The sequence below is a fragment of the Staurois parvus genome, unplaced genomic scaffold (assembly GCF_062004578.1).
Source record: "Staurois parvus isolate SC_StPar_1 unplaced genomic scaffold, SC_StPar_1.0 ptg000006l, whole genome shotgun sequence".
NCBI lineage: Eukaryota > Metazoa > Chordata > Amphibia > Anura > Ranidae > Staurois > Staurois parvus.
In genome coordinates, this window is record NW_028317802.1 from 3,042,501 (window position 1) to 3,064,157 (window position 21,657).

Sequence of the window (21,657 nt, forward strand, 5' to 3'; positions counted from 1 at the left end):
TAAATCCACATAATGAAAACACTATCAATAAATGCATGTATTACACGTTGTTCATACTCAGTCACTATGAGATTTGTTTTCTGTATTCTGCAAAAAACCTGGTTGATCCTGCCGTTTTCTATTTCCCCCTTCTGTCAAAGTCCCCAGTGCAGTTGGGGATTTTGCAGAGCAGTGTTGGCAGCTTTGCACATGCTCAGTTTTCAGGGAGGTTCTATGCTAAGCATTTCCTCTCTATTGCATCTGAGCAGCCCATGTGACTATAGAGTTGCATATGTGGGCGTATACACAATGGTAAATGACATCCCACTCCCTCCCTCCTTCCTCCATGCCCGCTGTCTTACCCCACTCCCAAAATACTCCAGTGTGGTGGGGGTTAATACATCTAAGATGCTGTTAGGATTTCTTCTCATGAAAGGCTGACCATGCCTGCCCTTCCCTGCCAGATCTGCCAGTCACAGAATCCGTACTACAGCTTCTATGAATGAGACAGGATCTCTGAATGCGGATTGGTAGATTCTTTATAGCTCCGCCCCCTGCAGAGATCCTTTGTCATTCATATAAGCTGTATTACATAGTCTGTGAATGGCAGATCTGGCAGGAAACGCTGGCCATAGTCAAGGTCTCTTGATGAGAGCTCCTGACAGCTCTTTACTTGTATTAACTCTTGTTGCAATGGAAGATTATGGCTGCGAGGGCAGGGGAAGGTAGGACAAAGGAAGATTTCTACTGACCAAGAAGACTCAACACAAGGATCGAGTCATACAAACTGTAATTTATGTCCCTTGTGCTAATTTTTATGTTTATATTTTTAGTTAAACTTAGTGAAGTAGTTTTGAACGACATTCATCAAGTCATTAAATATATACTGCAAATTTTTGTACGAATGTTTGTATGAAAATCTACCTATCTATAGCCTGCTTAAGGCTAGGATGACAACCAACTCTATAACCTAAGAACTGTGGGTCAACGTCTTATCTATGACCGTCATAATAAATTGCTGTGCTGTGTCCCTTTACCACTGCTGCAGAATCTGATGTGCTAAAACAAGAAATGTTTAAGTGCCATATGTATTGGAAAACGCGTACACTTAAAAGTGAAATGCTACAGACATAGCTACAAAGCAGGCGGCCTGGTGATGGTGCAACACTGGACAGCGTGATAAAGAGGCCCTGTTCTCCTCCTGTTCTTACCAGTTTCAGGATGTTCCATTTCACCGATGCTGCCATCAGGGGTGGTTCTCTCATAGTGGTCCTCTGGGAGAGCTAGAGGTCCTATTCTTGGCCCAGAGGACGACTTGCTACTTGGGGTCTCTGATTCCTCTAGGCCGCTGTCATAGTAGCTGTGCTGAGAAGGGTCCTGGATGTCAGGGGCCTGGTTGGATGTAGAAAACGTCACTCGGCGATGAGGTAACTACAGAAAAGATTAAAAAAGAAAAAAAAAATAATGAATACATTGGACGTATCAAACATTAAAACAGAACTTTCAGGCTTATACAGTAAGGCAATGTACAGATGTTCAGATTTGTTTATTGTAACTATACAGGGGGTTAGTGTATGAAAACTGTGCTGCAAAACAGACAACACTATTGCTTGTAGCAGCCAGTTAACTTTAATTCCTGCAGTTAAGTTTAAAAACAAAACAAGGCATCCGATTGGTTGCTGTGGACAATACGAAATGTTTGTGTTAGAATCCTTTTTATACCTTTTTATATATCAAACATATGGTTCCTTTTATAGTCATTTTTCCATACCTTTTGTATAGTATAGACATATATTACCCTGCCATCATCTAGTTAAGCAACAACATTCAGAGGTACCAACTTCATGGCACAGAGCAAACTCACATCTTTAAAGCAAACCTGTGCTTTGCCCGATCAGGAAAAAGCAACAGGTTTGTCAATCCCCCACTTTTAGCAGCACATACCTAACATTTCTTCTCTGTTTAGCACTGGGAGATAAAGGAAAATACTGGTACTTTCAGGTATTGGGGCGTATATAATTAACTCCATGTGACAAAGCTGGGCCAATCAGTGCTGTCACATATGAAGTCCTTAGTCCTGTGTAAGTTACTAATCTGAAGACCTATACCTTACACAGGGATTTTCCTTACCATCATGGAAGAAGAATGGAGTGGTCTGGAAGCTAAAGCAAAGCATATAGGTCTATAAAGGTCTCCAATAAAAGCAGCCTGGTGCTTTGCATTGCATGAAAGACATTCCCAGCATAGAATATTGACTGCTGACTGGTTCTGTGCTTGTAAAAGGTTGGAACAATGGCTAATGGTACAATTATTATTACTGTAGTTTATTCATCTTTATCGCTACAGTAGTAACAAATGCAATACAAGAAGTCAATTTACTCTTGCAACAATCCACCTCATTATATGCTATTAATACTGAGTATACAATGTGCATGGAATTCACATCATTACGTGCTATTGTTATACAGTACACAATACACATTATTTTTGCAATAAAAAAAGAAAAATCGCCCTACCACATGCATGGCATTGCTAATGATTAAGAATTTATCGACGAATAAAATAACTTAACATTGTCTCCATTAAGGTCAAGTAATTGGACAGAAATAATGTGGATGTATGCGTTAAATTAATTGATCTATTATTAGATAAGCTAGGTGTTTTGGGTGCTATAGAAACAAACACAGAACATACGGCATAGAAAAAAAAAAGTAGACAGTACTTTGATACAGAATGTGCGCAATAACATTTCTACTTGCTTGTGGTATTATAGCCATTCAAGTTTAGTAGCATTAGTTACATTATGGAATTTATGTATTTAAAGGGAAGATGCTGTATATAATATGGTCTGGTATATAAAAGTTCACTATAAAATGATCAAGTATATACTGAAAGTTATGTTCATTTTCGAAAAGTAAAGCCAGCCGGACATATATGGATCAAAATTCAGCTGGTGCAGCATCCATGTTTGGGCAGGCTAGTTGTACAATAGTCGATCGATCAGCTTGTGTAGAATCAGCCTGTTGTGTTTTTGCCGAGTGATCAGTGCTGCAGCTTATAGCCAGCAGCACTGATCATTGTATTAAATAAAGCCAAAGCATAAATAGGTTGTGCGTCCCTTTTAAGTGCAATCAACAACAACAATAATAAATAAGTAATAAACAGTACTAAACTATGTAATATAGTGATGATAATCCAATAGAACTGAGCAAACTGTTGGCACTATATAAATCCTGTATAATAATAATATGTGAAATTGTTGAACAATAAAGTCATACATCCACACAATGCAAGAGTCCATAGCCTGATGAGTGTGCTTTTGTAAAAAAATATACACATGTGACAACTTCAGTGTTCCACCACCATCGCCTCTTACCGGAATCCTAAGATCCCAAAAACTAAGGTCATATGCGCAATATACTTGGAATCTAGCCAAGCGGCTACAGACACAATCTACTAGACATTGACCTTAATCATCTTTTGTTTGGGTACTTTTATAGATAAATATAAAAAGTTCAACCACTGACTGGTGAGCAGCAGACTAATGACTTAATTCCTTTGCTCATTCGGATGTCTTCTCTCAGCATGCACTTTGTCAGCATACGTGAACGCAGCAGTGCTGACTGGCCCCGACTTCTGCCCCCTCGTCTCCCAATCTGAGCTCTGCTTTACTGGGCATTGCAAAAGGTTTATTATGCCCAGCAAATTTTAGATACTTACAGTAGTTGCTCTTAAAAAAAACAAACAAAAAAACTAAAACAAAAACAACACACACTTACCAGATTATTAATGAATACACAAATGCATTACATAATGTAAATGAAAAAGTGGAAGCACACACTGGAAAACCGCCAGGTTTTAAGTGTTTCAGAAAGGCTTCAGCTTTGCCTTCTCCCAAGCCTCACCCCTCTAACACATTTTACCTGATCATAGAGGCCTATAATTCAGCCCACGAGCGGGTGAAACGCATTAGCGGAGCATAGCTTGGAAGGAGGCAAAGCTAAAGTCTTTCCGATACACTTAGAACAAGGTGGCTGTCTAGTGTGCACTTCCCTCTTATCATTTTCAGAGTTTTTTGGCAGGGCAAGATGTGTCCTTTGGAAGCTAACACCTGACAGGGTTGGAATCGCTGGTAATCTTGATGAAGCTTGGAGCAAAGCTTTGGGTTTATAGAGTGCATTCAATTATTTGATTTGGCTTGAATTCAGCTTTCGGTGGGTTTACACTCACAGGTGCACCTGCTTAGGTATCTTCCCCTACTACCTATCAGGTTAAAGAACACATTCTCCCACTGCAAGCCAAGCCTTAAAGTGGAACTACATCCAAATCCAAACTCTAAACCTACTCCCAGCCCCATTCTAAGCCTAATCTAACTAACCCTGTGAAAAGATCCCTATACTTACCTGTTCTGAAGTTGCTTTGGTCCGGTCTCCAGCGGTGGCTTCTGTGTAGAGAGTGATAGACTTACTATGGGGCATCCGTTTCCGACTGGCTTTGCTCTTCACAGAAGCCGCCACTGACAGCCCAGCATGGAACTGGACTGGAGCAGCTGCAGAAAAGGTAAGTATAGCGATCTTTCCCAGGATTAGATAGATTAGGCTTAAAATGGAGCTGGGAGTAAGTTTAGTTAGTTAGGATTTGGGTGGAATTCTACTTTAACTTTCAGATGGTGTTTGGCTACACAGTATAAAGATACAGTAAACTAAATATAATTAAAAAGAAAAAAAAATAGCAAAAAGTATACATACAAGCCCATTCACACTACTGCGTTGTAGCACACGTTGGTGAGATAAAGTTGCATTCATTTTGAAAAGTGCCCCATTGCACCTTGCCAATGAGTGTGTCTTATTAACATTCTGCTAAAAACTTTGTGTAGTAGAACTGAATGGACCTTGAAAAAGGGGGTACTCCCTGAAAGATTTTCCTGAAAATTTGGATGTTAGTGCAAATACAAAAAAGGATAAAAAAAAAAAAAGGATAAAAAAAAGGATAAAAAAAAGGATTAAAAAAAAAGGATAAAAAAAAGGATAAAAAAAAAGGATAGAAAAAGGATAAAAAAAGGATTAATAAAAAAAAAAAAAAAACAGGATAAAAAAAAAAGGACTTTCTACTGCACTGACAAAAATGCTACTTTTTGGTCCATTGGGCAGCCCTTTGCAATGAATGATTTGACTTAACATAACACACGCTTAACTCGTGTGTCCTAATGCACCACAAAAGTGTGAATGGGCCCTAAAGGAACAAAAGGTTGCTTTCTTTAGACTTGCCTGAAGTTCACCTTTAAGCGCATTCTCAGCTGTTGATTTCTTGCAGGGCTCTGGTCAGCAGGGAATGTATACATTGGCGTTACCATGTCATGAGCTGACCTACCAGACCCCAGAATGCTCTTGAAGTTTATGTATAGGAGAGAAAAACAAAAACATTCCATTCATATGACAGGAATTCCTGTATCTCCCATCGTTTGCTCCCTTCAAGTAAGTAAATCAATTCTAGTCGTGGGGCTATTGTCAATGCTATAACGGAAAGCCATGTTATTTTTGCCTGTCTATAGAAGAAATAAGCAGCATATGAGCAGCAATGTCATCTAATGATTTCTGGCACACTAATGGCGCCATCTGCACCTACCGCAGCACGGTAACTAATACGTTTACATACCGAAAATAACCCCATTAGGATTCCGTTGGAAATGACTGCTACATTGATCAATCCACCTATCATTAGGCAGGGATGTGTATACTGATCCCACGGAGATAAAATACTGCTTTCATTTAATAATCTCACTAGCTTGTGAACACAAATAAGAAAAAATCAGTTCGTATACCATATTCTCATTCTAACGCATTACATTTTTTTTTTTTTCCTTAGACGTGGCTACAAACCCCACAAGGGTGTGTTGGTTGGTTGAATATTGTCCTGGATGATTCTCATCAATCAGCCCTCTACATTGACTGTCGGTACAGGTGACCCTTAACCACTTGCCTACCGGGCACTTATACCCCCTTATTTACCAGGCCAATTTTCAGCTTTCAGTGCTGTCACACTTTGACAATTGCGCGGTCATGCAAGATTGTACCCATATGAAATTTTTATCATTTTTTTCTCACAAATAGAGCTTTCTTTTGGTGGTATTTAATCGCCGCTGGGCACTTTACTTTTTGTGCTATAAAGCAAAAAAAGTGCAAAAAAATTTTGAAAAAAAAAAAAAGTTTCTTTGTTTCTATTATAAAATTTTTTAAACAGGTAATTTTTCTCCTTCACTGATGTGCGTTGATGAGGCAGCACTGATGGGCAGCACTGATAGGCGACACTGATAATGAGTACTGATAGACAGCACTGATAGGTGGCACTGACTGACATCACTGCTGGGCACAAACTGGCGGCACTGCTGGGCACTGACTGGCACAACCGCTGGGCACTGACTGGCAGCACTGCTGGGCTGCACTGATGGGCGCTGGTGGGCACAGGTGGGTGGCACTGGTGGGCACAGGTGGGTGGCACTGGTGGGCACAGGTGGGTGGCACAGGTGGGTGGCACTACTGGGCACAGGTAGGTGGCACTTCTGGGCACAGGTGGTGACACTGCTGGGTGGCACAGGTGGGCGCACTGCTGGGCACAGGTGGGTGCATTGCTGGGCACAGGTGGGTGCATTGCTGGGCACACTGCTGGGCACAGGTGGGCGGAACTTGTGTGTGGCACTGCTGGGCACCGATCATCAGGGCACTGATGATCAGTGACCCTGATGATCGGTGCTGATCCCCGCTGTGACAAATGCCGGTTTTCGGCAGTACTTTCCTCACGATCTGACAGCGTGAGGAAAGTGCAGCCGAGAACCGGCATTTGCATTTCCCGGTGATCAGCGTGTCATTGGACACCGCTGATCACGTGGTAAAAGGCCGCTGTGATTGGCCTTTTACCACGTCACGTGATCAGCTGTCCCCGTAGGACACAGCGATAACGGAGATCGCCGGGGGCGCGCAGGAGAGCGCGTTCTGGGTGGACGTCATATGACGTCCACCCAGAACTGGCCAGGCGCAGTGCAGCCGTCATTCGGCTATCTGTGGTTGGCAAGTAGTTAAAGAGACCTTGTTGTCACACCATTTATGTCAACAAAAACCATCCCATACGACTATATGGGCATTTCAAGTTGAAACACTGGGATCTGTACAAAAAATACTTTTGCACAGGGGCCTCCCACTGCAAGGGTTAACTGCTTGTGAAGTCTAGGAGGAATATGGTGTAATGTTTACCCTATACCTCCCTTTGGCAGGCTTTGGCTCTCTTCTCCATTATGCTCTGGACTGTGTATGGTGGTCCCTTGCCATCCTCACATACAATGATGGGCTTTTGGCCTTGCATTGTATCTGATGACATCAGTGCATTAGAAGCCTTAGGGGACCAGTGGCATGGACCGCAGGAGTCTACCATGGAGAGGTAAAAGGTAAGTATTAAATCTAATTTCTCTACCCCCTAAACATAATGAGAATTTACCTTTGCAACACAGAGGGCCCCCACCCCAGGGGTAATTTTTGCGTAATTTCCAAAGTTAGGCTATAATGTATTTAATACATTTTATTTACCAGCAAAGCCCCTTGTGTCCAGACATGTACATGTCCTCAGACTGCTGCAGGGCATGGCCATCCTTGATGCTTGATGTGATGTTAAAAACCCCAAAAGAGTCAGAGCTGTCGCTTAGGTGACACTCCAAGGCCCCTTTAACACTGGTGCACTTTTGCCATGCTTTTCCAGGGCGACAAAAACACATGAAAACTATTCTCCATTAAATCCTATGTAACGGTTTACACTGCAGGTGTTCTGCGCGTTGAAAAGTCCTGCATCTTTGATGCAGTTTTTCAAAAGCATACCATAAAGGCACCTTCCATTGTAAGTCAATGGGAATGCATCAAAAGTGCATCAGTGTGAAAGGGCCCTTAAGTATTTCCCTTTAGAGCTGATTCACACATGTGCAGTACAAGCTGAAGCTCAGGTTTCAAAGCTAATTGACACAGCAGTGATTCAGCAGTTCATGTCAGGTTTACATGAGGTTCAGGACAGGATTTTATCCTGTTCACACATATGCGGTTTAGAAATGGTTCCCATAGAAATCGACAGCCTATAATCTGCACCTGAACCTGAAGGCACTGCTCAGAAATTGTACATGACTCTTTTTCAAACCGTATTGAATCCGCACTGCCAGTGTACCAGGCATATGTGAACAGGCACCATAGGAAGCAATGGTATTTCACATGTCATGCAGATTGGATGCGGTTCAAATCACATCCAATCTGCATATATATGAAACGACACTTACTCCTCTTCTGGCAGCTTCAAAAAAAATGTTCTGTATTGAAGAAAAGTTAGAAAAGAGGAGCTTTTAGCCACTCTCAGAAGAGAAGAGGACTATAGGGAACAAGAAGGAAGGGGGCTGTGCTAGGCCATCTTGAGTTGGTTAAATTTTTTAGAGAGGCACATTGCAAGCAAATTAATAAAAAAAAAAAATATATTGGAATGGAAAAAATACAAGCAAGCATTTAAAATACTTAATTTGTGGTGCTTTTATCTGCTATTTGTAAGTCATTACAGGGTCTCTTTAAATTGATCAGACATGTGGAAGTTTGATAGACAGATCCAACTTTCAGTTTCATTTTTTTGTTGATATTGGAAAGCATCTGAAGATCTAGGTCATCTTGAGTTGGTCACAATTTCTAGAGAGTTTAAAGGCACATTGCAAGCAAATAAAAAATATTGGAATAGAAAAAATGTAAGCAAGCATTTAAAATACTCAATTTGTGGTGCTTTTATCTGATATTTTTAGGTTGTTACAGGGTCTCTTTAAACTAATTATACATGTGACACTTTGATAGAGAGATACAACGTTTCATTTTCTGTCGATATTGGAAAGCATCTGAAGACCTAAAATAGTTATTTTTTTTTTTCGATTGTCCACATGGAGATAGGCCTATATCATGCAAACATTTCCTCACTTAGAACATTCTAAATTGCCTGTATGCATCTTATACCAAGACCAGGGGCGGACTGACCATTTAGAAACTCGGGCACTGCCCGAGGGCCCGGGGTCAGTAGGGGGCCCCATAAGATGCCCCTTGTAGCAATATGTTATATGCTGTGTAGGTACCTTTTTCATAGGCTTATTTGAGTTTGGGCAAGGACACAGGGGCCCCATGATCCCCTATTGCCCAGGGGCCCCATGAGTTGTCAGTCCGCCCCTGACCAAGACCCATTGTTCCCATGCTCAGAATTAAAAACTGGGGACACCTGCCCAAAAACTGGAGATACATGGTTGGCGCCACACCCAATTAGCTAAGCCTGTCCGGTCGAGGTTCAGAAATTATAAGCATCTCTCTATAGTCTGCTCTGCTGGGATGTAGGCAAACCCTACCAGGATTTGTACTGTTCCAGCCCAACAAGCCCATTGTCTATGAAGCCTGGCAGATTTTAGTATCGTTTATACAGCCAACTTTTTTGTACTGAACAACAAAATCCAGCATGCTCTACTGTCACTTCTATGAACCGTAGTATGGTAGCAGCTGGGAAGCTGCAGGCTGCAGTTCTGTCCTACTGTGGAAGTAGTTACATCCTCCCTGAAAACATCCATTAAAAGCCTCATGGTAAACACAGTGGCAACCTCATCTGGCCTCTCCGCTACTGCTGAGCTTTATTTCGATCCTGGAAGAGCAGGGAGAGGGAAAAAAAAAAAAAAAAAAAAAAACACATTAATAACACTTTTGTGATTATAAGCGAATTTTTATCCAGTGAAATTTCTGCTCTCAGATGCCCGCACTGTGGTGATACTGGCCATTTGTCTCAGGAGGAGATGATACCTGTATTAAGTAACAGATGTTTATGGAGATTCGCAGATGCCTGCTTTCAGAATCGCACTACTGCTCTCTTCAATTGGCCGCCTCGTGTTTACAGATAAAAGCTTTCAGGACATAAGTGTTTCTGCAAGTCGGCATCTTACAAACATCAGTTAGCCAATAAAAGGTCAACACGCACAGCGAAAAAAAAAACAAAAACACTATATGTTTTTACAGCTTGTCAAAAAGAACGTTCGCCTTGTGTTGCCTGTACAGGCTTTGGAATGGATGAAAAGGGCGGGCGACTAGGAGTTGTGATGAAGAATCTCCTGTCCTCTAATCTTCCTGGTGGGAGGCAGAATTACGCCGAATTAAAAAGGTAAAGGCCCACTCACATCACTCAGGTCCGTTGCACTACATTAAAAGCATACGCATTACATTGTGCATTCGCTTGCATTGGGATAATGCTGCCCATTCATTTAATGGGTTGCCTAATGCATAACACAATGAACCAATAATTGGACAGGCTGCTAGTGAGTTACCATGTTCTGGGAGACGCTGGAAAAATATGTTATGGTGCCATTCAGAATGAACAGCATAGGACTCCACAAGTGGAATGCAGCCAGTGGCAGCAAATCATGGAACAAAGGAACCACTTACATTTTTACATGGAAAGGTAAGAAAAGAGACAATAACTATGGTTGACTAGCTTTATTCACCTATATAATGGTCATGGTTATGACTGTAAAATAGTTGTGATTGCTCTGAAATGACCAATTACATGGGCCAAAGACTTCAATTAAAGCTGAACTCCAGGCAAACAGCCAAATACCCAGATGAAATGAATATAAAGGAGGATTTTTACCTGCTAAAGGTTTTGTATTTGAATTGGTTCTTGAGATTTACACAGCCCCATTATACAGCAAAGCCAGATGGAGGGCACAGCTTTCCCTGATACAGTGGTGGTGTCCTTTCTTTTTACCAACAGCCCGCTGACTGGACAGCAAAACAGCAGCAGACTGATGCTTAGGCTGGCCATACACTATACAATTTTCTATCCAATTTCTGCCCAATTTCCTTTAGATTTGCCTTCAACTATATAGTGCAAGGGCCTGCCTAATTGGATACAATTGAAAATGTTGTTTAGGTTTGACCTCGTATTATATGGTTTTTGGTAAATTTAAAGTAAAATTCTCAGGAAAATTGTATAGTGTATGGCCAGCCCAACTCTGCTCTCTCCTCCTGTTAGCATACTTTTTATCAGCACATTTGCATGCAGCATGCCTGATTATTATTATTATACAGGATTTATATAGCGACAACAGTTTGCTCAGCAATTTACTATATAATGGGAGACAATACAGCAACAATACAGTTCAATACAAGAGGGATTTGAGGGCCCTGCTCCTTGGAGCTTACAATCTAGGAGGGAGGGGCTAGTAGTACAAAAGGTAGTAACTGTGGGGGATGGACTGGTTGGAAGAGTAGAAGATTCCATTGTTAGCTGGATAGGCTTCCCTGAAGAGATAGGTTTTCAGAGATCGCCTAAAAGTGAGCAGAGTAGGCGATAGTCTGATAAATTGGGGTAGAGAGTTCCAGAGGATGGGATTACCTTTCAATCCTCCCCCTCCCAGTCTAGGTGATGCTATACAAGGGATTGCAATAGGCTGACATGAAGTCAGTTACTTATACTTAGCCCTCATGCACACAACGCTTTTACAGCTGCTGTTTTTGGCAAATTACATTTTTTTTCTACAGTTAAACCCCCCAGCATGTCATCCTATGTGTCCTTGCACACATAGGGTGTAATTGTTTTTTGGCTGGGACATTTTTTGGCAGGAAACCCCCCCCCCCCCCCCCAATACTAGTGGGTTTCTAGAGGAGTTTTTTTTAGCTGTAAAAACGCGCTAACGCTGAAAAACGCTGATAAACGCTGATAAAATGTGGTAAAAAGCCGCAAACCGACATTATTGAATGTTTGGACTGCTAAAAGACGCAACCGTGGAAAAACACGGAAAAACGCAGCTAAACGCTAATGCAAAAATGCTAAAAAAAGCTGAAAGGCTCACATTGTTAACGTGACTTTGCAAAGCTAACATTACCAGCGTCATCAAAACGTCAAGTGTGCATGAGGACTCAGACTCATACCCCCAATGCGAAAGGCTGTCTTCAGCTGCCTGGGATGCACAGGTGTGTTTCATGCAGGTATGTGCAGACCGCCTGTTAAAAACAATGACAAGCCGCTGGCTGCAGGGCCCTCTATGTGCATCCTGAACAACACATCCCTGCTGGTCTGATGCATGAATCAGGACCCAGCATTCTGATCCGTGCAATGGACCTGCATGGATGTGTACTTGGGGACAATCATAGAGGTCTGTGCAGATCTGTGAGGTCAGCTGCCTATCCTTGATTTTTAACAGGCTGCCTGCACACCCCTGCATGGACCTGTGCATTCTGGGTGGCTAAAGACAGCCCTTCCATGGGCGTACTGCCCATGTGAACGAAGCCGAATTTAATAAAAATAAAAAAGAATAAAATGATTAAAGCTGAACTTGCAAATCTCTAGGAACTATGCAAAACATACCCTTGTAGTACACATAAAAAGTACAAGAGGTGCTTTGGGGCATAATTTCACATTTCTGGCCCCAAAAGACTTAATGGGAGTGCCTAAAAACCTGCGTTAACAGGCATTTTTTGTGCGATTTTGCACCTAACAATCTTTTCTTCCTAGTAACTAAGTTTCTATTGGATAAAATAAAAACATTCAAGCCTGAAAACCAAGGAAACACCCAAATTCATATAAATGAGCTCACGATCATCATGTGAATCCACAATTGCTGCTGATGGATTGCTGTGGTTTACTGTATATATCCAGGGGTGGTGCTAGGCTATTTTGCGCCCTAGGCAAGATCAACTAATTGCGCCTCCTCAAAAAAAAAAAAACAACTAATTTTAAAAAACAGTGGAAAATATGAAATCAAACAAAAACATGAAACTGCTAAATGTGTTTTAATTTGCAAAAATAAATGCCATAAGATGCCACCAGCACCAAAATTAAAGACAAATCAGTGTCACGGATGGACTGTATCTGTGGCTGGCAGTGGCAGGGTGACAGTTGGGGGATGATGGATCCACATTCTGACAGATCCCAGGCTGGAATTCCCCAGGGGTGGGGGGGGGGGGGGGGAGATAAAACAATGTGACAGCAGGCAGCCCAGCCCACACACAGAGAGAACACCTGAAACGAGAGATCCGACACAACACACCAACACTGACACAGATCAGCAGGCACTAGAAGAGCAGGCTGGGGGATCGTGTTGATGTCATCACTCACTGACACATTCCACATGTGATGGATGGCCGGCCAGGTCACACGCCTACAGGCAAAAGACATCAGAGTGAGACATTACCTTCCTCCGCAGGTGCAGCTCCGCCTCCACCGATAAATGGGAAGAGAAGGGATGGAACTCTACAGTGATCAGCAGCTGCAAGCTGTCTTGCAGTAAGGGACTGAGTTTGAGAGGAACACTGGAAGGAGCTGCAGCTCAGTTGCTACACTGCCCCAGACACCCGGCATCTTCATCTGTCCTTTCTTACCCCTCCTCTGCCGCCCCTCCCCTCAGCTGAAGGACCATTTATGACAAGGTGGTGTCCAGGGGCGGACTGACCATTCGAGCACTCGGACACTGCCCGAGGGCCCGGGGTCAGTAGGGGGCCCCATGAAATGTCCCTGGTACCTTTAAGGCTTTTTTTGAGTGTGGGCAAGGACACGGGCTCCATGATCCCCTATTGCCCGGGGGCCCCATGAGTTGTCAGTCCGCCCCTGGTGGCGTCCCACACAGAGCACCCAACCTGTGCTGCTCCCAGGCACCCCTAGGTGGCTACCTAGTTTGCCTAGTGGAAGCACCAGCCCTGTATATGTCTTTGTCAAATAGCTCAGGTTTACTTTTCCGCTTAAATCAACATTTAAGTTAGTTATTTTCTATACTAAGTGAAGATCGTGAAATATGGCAATAAAGGCATAAAAACAGCAATCAGATACCCTCTTTCAAATTGTAACTAGCAGTAGAAAAGAATCTATTAGTTATGGAGGGTCACACCACTTTTACTGCCCCGCAGTCGTCTGCAGCTATTGAGCAGGAATCTCTGACAACATTACATAGTAATGCAGTCAATTGAGAAACTGATAACCCGGCTCACACCAGCAACTGTCAATAGCGTATACTTATGCGCAGGGTCACTCAGTCAATGGAGATTTGGCTTTGTGTAATACAGATCATTTTCTCGCACCAACAGCTGGGAAGATATACAGGCCAATACACAACAGTTTACGAACATTCAAATTCAGCTCAATTTTCTATGCAGTTTACCTTCACATGCAATACATTAGGGCCCATTTAGAAGTGCGTTTTTCTGTAATATCAGGCAGGTGCGTTGTCACGTATCAGTGTATATTTCCTTTGTGCGCCGATACAACTTCGCATGTATTTCTGAATTTAGAATTTCAGGAGGATAAGATTAGCAGCCATGGCTTGTTAATGCATGTTACCAATGTATCAAAATACATGTCACATGCTCTTGATGTGTTGCCATTGACTTTTATGGGCCTTCCAATGTGTTAAATACAGAAAAGACAGACATGCATTTTTCAAAACGCACTGCACTGCTGCACAGAGATGGGTGCAGGCACTATTTCCATTCGGAGTTTATCTCCTCCTCACCCCCTTGCCTGTCCCCAGCACCACATCTGGAGACTAGCAGGGAGGAGAGAGACCTTATCCCTTTTGCTGCCAAAGCCGTTTTTGCATTTTTTGCACATGTTTAAAAAAATACATTTAGGCCTGAAGATTACATAAAACCCCCAAACATTATATATTTTCTGAAATCAGAGACCCTAGAGAACAAAATAGTGGCAGTTCCAATTTTTTATGTTCGCATGATATTACCACAAAATTTCAGTAAAAAATACAAGTAAAAAAAAATAAATACAAAAAAGCAATAAATTGCCTTATTTTTTTGTAAAATATAAAAGATGAGGTTGCAACAAGTAAATAGATATCCAACTTGTCAAACCTTAAATTTGTGCGCGCTTGTGAAATGGCGACGACCTTCAGCACCCTATATTTTCTATAGGTCAACACGTTTAAAGCTCCTTATAGGTCACCAGTTTAGTGTTACGGAGCAGGTCTGCTACTAGAATTATTGCTGTCATTCTGGTGTGCGCAGCTATATGTTACAAGTGTATCGCAATCGACGGTTTCATGCGTAAGCGCCCCAACATGTGTTTTTACGTTTGTACATGCGTATATGTGTGGGTGGGGGCCTCAATATTTTTTTTAGGGGGGGGTGGTATGTGCTTGGGTGTAACTTTCATTTTTTACAGTTTAAAAAAAAAAAATATATATTTTCTTTCTTACTTTTTTTTTTTCATCATATAGGGGACAAAGTCCCTTATGTGATGATTTTTGGTGACAGGCTCTCTTTGAGACAGCCAAGGTCAAAAAAAACCTGACCCTCATTTTCCTTCTGTACTGAAATGTATTGTAATTGCACTGTCTCCCTTATATTGTAAAGCGCTGCGCAAACTGTTGGCGCTATATAAATCCTGTATAATAATAATAATAATAATAATGTCTCCGCTCTGCTTCACTGGGGATTTCTCTTTCCTGAAGATTGCAGTACAATCTCTCAATGGGGGCCCGGAAGTGACGTCATAACGTCACTTCCGGATCAGCACAAGAAGAGAAGGGGAGCAGACTTGTCCGCTCTTCTTTCTTCCCTCTAGCTGACGGCGAGCCAGGCCCGTAGATGGGCAAGTGGAGCCCAGGAGACCTCACGTCGGGGGCGTGGAGAGGCTGGCACTGTGTGGAAGCAATCGGTGGCAGTGCCGCCGCCGATTGCTTCACCTAACAGATGAGCCCTGCTGCTTGCCCACAGCAGGGCTAAAGATAGAAAGAATCTACCTGCCCAGCGCCCAGAACTACATGTCCCGGTTGTCGGATGATAGAAATCATCTCTGAATTTATTTATTTGTTTCAGGTACTTATATAGCGCCGTCAATTTACGCAGCGCTTTACATATTCACATCAGTCCCTAACCCTCAAGGGGCGTGCAATCTAAGGTCCCTAACTTACATTCATACATACACATACTAGGGACAATTTAGACAGGATCCAATTAACCTACCAGCATGTCTTTGGAGTGTGGGAGGAAACCAGAGTACCCAGAGGAAACCCACGCAGGCACAGGGAGAACATGCAAACTCCAGGCAGGTGGTGCCGTGGCTGGGATTCGAACCAACAACCCTAGTACTGCCAGGCAGAAGTGCTAACCATTTAGCCACTGTGCTGCCCATATACATGTCTACCAAAAAGGGCCATTTTTATTTTGTTTCCCCCCTAAGCAGTTCCAGTGACTGGCAGAAGATATGTAATGAGATATATATGGGGGTGAAGATCTTCTGGGATATACAATATAACATTTCCTGGAGAATCACTTTTCAGACTGAATATGATCTCCTGGAGGATCTGGCATATCCACTTTTCAAATTTCTCTCTCTAGTCTCACAGGAGCTCCGACAGGATTGGATGTGAGCAGGAAAACTCAAGATCAAGGCAGACAACCCAGGAGGAACCGTACAACAGCAGATTGCCTCAAGGAAACCATGATTTGAGGAAACTGCCTTTTCTTACCATCCTAAGTGATAACGTAATTTGCTCAGCCCTTGAGACAGGCAACCAGCCCAAAGTTATACATCTAAAGCAATCCATGGAAACTAGAATAAAGCTTTTAATTTACCAGATTGCTATGAAAAATGTACTGCATAAACTGCCTCTGTTTTAGGCTACATTCTCACGGGTGGCTAAACACCACCTCTGGACACAGGGAGCCTTTGCTATGGCCAATTAGCTGTGGCCAGTTTGTGTGCGGCCAGAAACTCCACGGAAATGCCGGCCCTGGAGGCACACAGTCTGAACACAGCATAAATCTGACATTTGCCGCTGCTGGTCGCACAAGATGTGTACAATCAGTGTTTGGAAACACCGACAAGAACCCACTGATGGCCTCCCATGGGCGCCGTGTGAATGTACCTAAAAGTGGAACTTCACTCTCTCAATCAACATTGCCTACTAATGCTAGCAGCAGAAGGATTAAAAGTAAACAGATATGAAGGCGTATTATATTTACTTGTTTTAAAAAATTTTGTTACATTTCTTCACTTCCTGGTTTCCATGCCTAGGCAAATGATGTCATATATCCCAGGAGTCTTCTGGAAGGGGTTTTCTCAGCCAAGCACACCCTCCTGACTGAGCTAAGGGCAGATGGATTACAGGAAGTAAATGCTACACGATTCATCTTAGATTGTAAACTCTAATAAGCAGAGCCCTCTGAATCCGCCCGTATTCATTTATATTGTAAGTATACTTAGGGATGCACCGAAATTTCGATGGCCGAAACGTTTCGGTCAAAAACACCCCTTTCGGCTGTCAACCGAAATGAAAAAAAAAAAGCACCGATACAGGTGCTGAAAAAATCCCGCCCCTCAAAGCTGCCCACCCCTCATGGTCGCCCACTGCTTGGTAGTTCAGTCTTACCTGAGAAACCATCGATCCTGGCGCTGGGCATAGAGATGGGTGAAGGAAAGATGGCCGCCACACATCTCTATGCCCGTGGAGGACCGAAGCAATGTCACTTCCGGTTCCGGATATTTTTTTTTCTAAAGCACTAGATTAATACTCTTTTTGATCTAATGCTTTACATTGCAGAGGAGAGATGTGGGGTCTTATTGACCTCATATCTCTCCGTAAAGAGGACCTGTCACTAATTATTCCTATCACAAGGGATGCATGTATTTCTTGGGATAAGAATAAAAGTGATTACAATTTTTTTAAAAGGAACAGTGCAAAAAAACCCCAAAAAACAAACATTAAATATATTTTTTTTAAAAAAGTTAAAAAGGTGCCCCCGTCCCCCCATGCGCACGTAGTGGTGAACGCATACGTAGGCCACTTCTCGCACTAGACCTCTTCTGTAACGTTACACTACTAACCTGTAGGACTGATGGGGCACTAGATGTAAGGGGGCACTCTGATGGGGACAACTGATGGAAGGGGGCACTCTGATGGGGGCACTTGATGGAAGGAGGCACTCTGATGGGGGCACTTGATGTAAGGGGGCACTCTGATGGGGACAACTGATGGAAGGGGGCACTCTGATGGGGGCACTTGATGTAAGGGGGCACTCTGATGGGGGCACTTGATGTAAGGGGGCACTCTGATGGGGACAACTGATGTAAGGGGGCACTCTGATGGGGACAACTGATGTAAGGAGGCACTCTGATGGGGACACCTGATGGAAGGGTGTACTCTGATGGGGACACCTGATGGAAGGGGGCACTGTGATGGAAGGGGGCACTCTGATGAGGACACCTGATGGAAGGGGGCACTCTGATGGGGACAACTGATGGAAGGGGGCACTCTGATGGGGGCACTTGATGTAAGGGGGCACTCTGATGGGGACAACTGATGTAAGGGGGCACTCTGATGGGGGCACTTGATGTAAGGGGGCACTGTGATGGGTACACCTGATGTAAGGAGGCACTCTGACGGGGACATCTGATGTAAGGGGGATTCTGATGGGAACCTGATGTAAAGGGCGCTCTGATGGGTCTTGGATGTGAAGGGGGCTTTGATGGGGACTCTAGTGGGGACCTGGATGTAAGGTGGGCTCAAATGGGGACCCAGATGTGAAGGGGGACTCGTAAAATGGACTCTGATGTATGGGGAACTCTGATGGGCACTGTGATATAAGGGGTGACACCTAATGTAAGGGGGCAATCTGATGGAGACACCTGATCTAAAGGGGGACTTTGATGAGGACTCCTGATGTAAAGGGGGACTCTGACAGGTCCATCTGATATAAGGGGCATATGTTCTTTTTATTCACCCTAATCTAAAACAGCCTAATACATACTAGTGTTTCCCAAGTTGTGACACTGAGTGAAAGGCTGTGAGTGACTCACAGTGTTAACGTTATGCCCCTGCCTTTTTCTTTTCTTTTTTTTTACTGCACCCCCAGATCAGATAAACCAGGCTAGATTCGGCCCTGCTGACAGGTGTTGCGGCTGTTCGCAGGGAACCCCTAGAAAGTAGTTATGTGTGGTTAAGGTCAGAAAAGCGGCCCTGGACCACGACAGTTTGCGTCCTTGGCCGGAAGTCTGTCCCTAACCGCTCACTGTGCAGTTGCATGTGGACAGCTGTGGCCCTGAGCAGTCCATCATTGATCTATATTGGTATATTGGCTGCGGGTGATCAAGTGCACTTGTGATCTCCACCCTAATCAGCCATGTGAATGGGGTCCGAAGTGTTGGATTGCTCCAGGAGATTATAGATATACATGGACAAAAGAGAAAAGGGTAACATTTGTTCCAGCACACAGCCAAACCCGTCATTTCATCGGTTTTATAACTGTGACAAAAATGACTTTCAGAAACATTTCCTTTTGATTAAAGAAACGCCTAAAACACTGCACCTTCCTCAGTGACATGATTAATGCACAGTCATTTTTCAAGGTGTGCATTCGGATTAATAAAAATAAACAGGCACCGGGTATAGAACAAAAAAGTAAATTAACTGAGTCCGTTCAGCTGGAAAAATGAACATTTTCTGTGCAGATCAGATACATTTATAACTACAAAAATGTACGAACTGTAATAGGTATACTGGATATCACTATGGAAGCCATGATAGCATATCCAGCCAATTTATATGTCTGTGGGTCTCCAGGGGGCTGACGACAATACACTATTAAAAGAAAGGAAATATTTAGAATTTAATAAGGTCAGTTACTTTATGCTGCTAATGGTAAACAAATAAAAATTCAAATGTATGCAAAGACTTTTTTTTTAGCTTTGAATTGTGTAGGAAAGGATTAGTCCCCTGCCAGGTTTTTACTGCCATGGTTGCCCACTGGATAGGTTCCCCATGGCAGAAAGTGATGGAAAATATAAAGTTTACTGTTGATGCCAGAACAGGAGGTAGGAGTAAATCTTCTGGTGGGCACTATATGAATACTTTAAAAACAAACATTTTTAGCTCCATGCACACAATCTTTTTTGTTTTTTTTTTGTTTGTTTTTATTACAAGCTCAAAAAACGTTGGAAAAATACTGGATAAAAAACGCTGGCAAAGCATTATTAGTAGCGTTTAGAAGCGTTAGCTTTTTATTAATGTTTTTACAGTACATTTAGGAAAAACAATCAAAAAAAGTTGTTATTGGAATTTAGGAGCTTCTGCCGGGGAAAAAAAACTTAATTTTTTTTTCTGCTCCTAAGTCCTCATGCACACTTGACTGGAAAAAAAACAAGGACTAGTGGGTTTCTAGAGGAGTTTTTTTAAGCTGTAAAACACTCTAATGCTGAAAAACTGGTGTTTTTGGAATTTTTGTGACCCAAAACAATTTTTTGTTGTAAAAAAAGAAAAAAAAAAAAAAAAGCTAAAACACACAAACGTGGAAAAACACTGCAAAATGCTAAAAGAGGCTGTAAAATACTACTAGCTTGAAACAGTGTGCATGCATAGGATAACGCTAATTAGCTTCTAGGAGCAGGAACAAAATGCTGATAACAGCTTCTAGGAACATAAAAAAAAACCCTAGTATGCATGGAGCCTAAAGCTCTATCACATTAACATTTAATTCTAAGCTCAAAAAACACTGGATAAAAACACTGGTAATAGCAGGTTTTAGTAGAGTTCAGAAGTGTTTAGGAGCGTTAGCGTTTTTACAGACCATGTAGATGGAAAAAAAAAAGCGAGAAAAAAGCTGTTAGGAGCATTTAGCGTTTTTTTTTCTGCTGGAAAAATGCTCCAAAAAACTACAGAAAAAAAAAAATTTCTGCTCCTAGACGCTGAAGCACAAAAAAATGCTAAAAGCCTAAAATAGTGTGCATAGACACAGATAACAATTAGCTTCTAGGAGCAGAAAAAAAAACTAGTGTGCATGGAGCCTAAACGTGTACAACAAACTTTTTTTTTTTTAAACAAAAACTTCAGAAAAGAAAAGGTTTTAAAAATCTGCTGGCACAGGTGAAGAGTTTTTTTTATTTTTATTTATTTCAATGCTTCAATGACTGCCATTAGTATAGCTACTGCTCTATTTCTAGCACTGCCACCCCAGCCATAGCATAATTTGCAGCTGCACTGCCTGCCTCTCCTCCTCCGTTGCCCAATCAAAAAAGGCTTTGCATTCTGTAAACCCATTCACAAACTCCAAAACTTTCTGTGACTGGAGAAGGGGAGAGGAAGGGTGAGCTGAATGGCTGTGTAGGAGAGCTAGATATCTCCGCTCAGAGTGCCACAGTAATAAAAGCTCTACCATTGGAGCCCAGTGAACCTGAAAATTGCAGTTAACTACTTGTATGCCACCAAATTTTAAATGATTATTTTCTCCAGGAGTTCATCTGTAATTTTGATATAGCGTGAATAAGAATTAGCGCCCCTGTTAGCAGTAAAAACCTATCAGGGGCTCTATTAGACAGATATACATTCACTTAGGGCTCATTTACATAATGGTTGCTCTCTAATAAATGGTCTGTAGTGGATTGTGTTTCAGAGGGTGTTTTACTGGCCTCTCACTACCTGTGTTAACCCCTAAAAAACGCACTACTGTGCTACAACTGAGTATTTCAGGGCAGTTGCAGTGTGGCTCCTAGAGGTCAACTTCAGCAGGAGGTACTTAATGCTGTTTTATGCAATGACATAGGTTTATGTACTGACATGCCAGTATAACCACTTGTTGACTTGCAGAATCCATAGGCAGCTTTACTACTTAATAAAGCATAGAAGTTGACTCCAATGTAGTTTAA

General features: G+C 42.5%; 1 protein-coding gene across 2 annotated transcripts in view; it reads right to left on the reverse strand.

Annotated features, from left to right (window-relative positions):
* PCDH1 (protocadherin 1) overlaps positions 1-21,657 on the reverse strand; it is a 335,047-nt gene that overhangs the window by 94,252 nt on the left and 219,138 nt on the right. For both annotated transcript variants that reach the window (XM_089653008.1, XM_089653087.1), the window contains exon 4: positions 1,191-1,410. In XM_089653008.1, the coding sequence (XP_089509134.1) occupies positions 1,191-1,410 (220 nt within the window). The remainder of the gene's footprint in view (positions 1-1,190; positions 1,411-21,657) is intronic.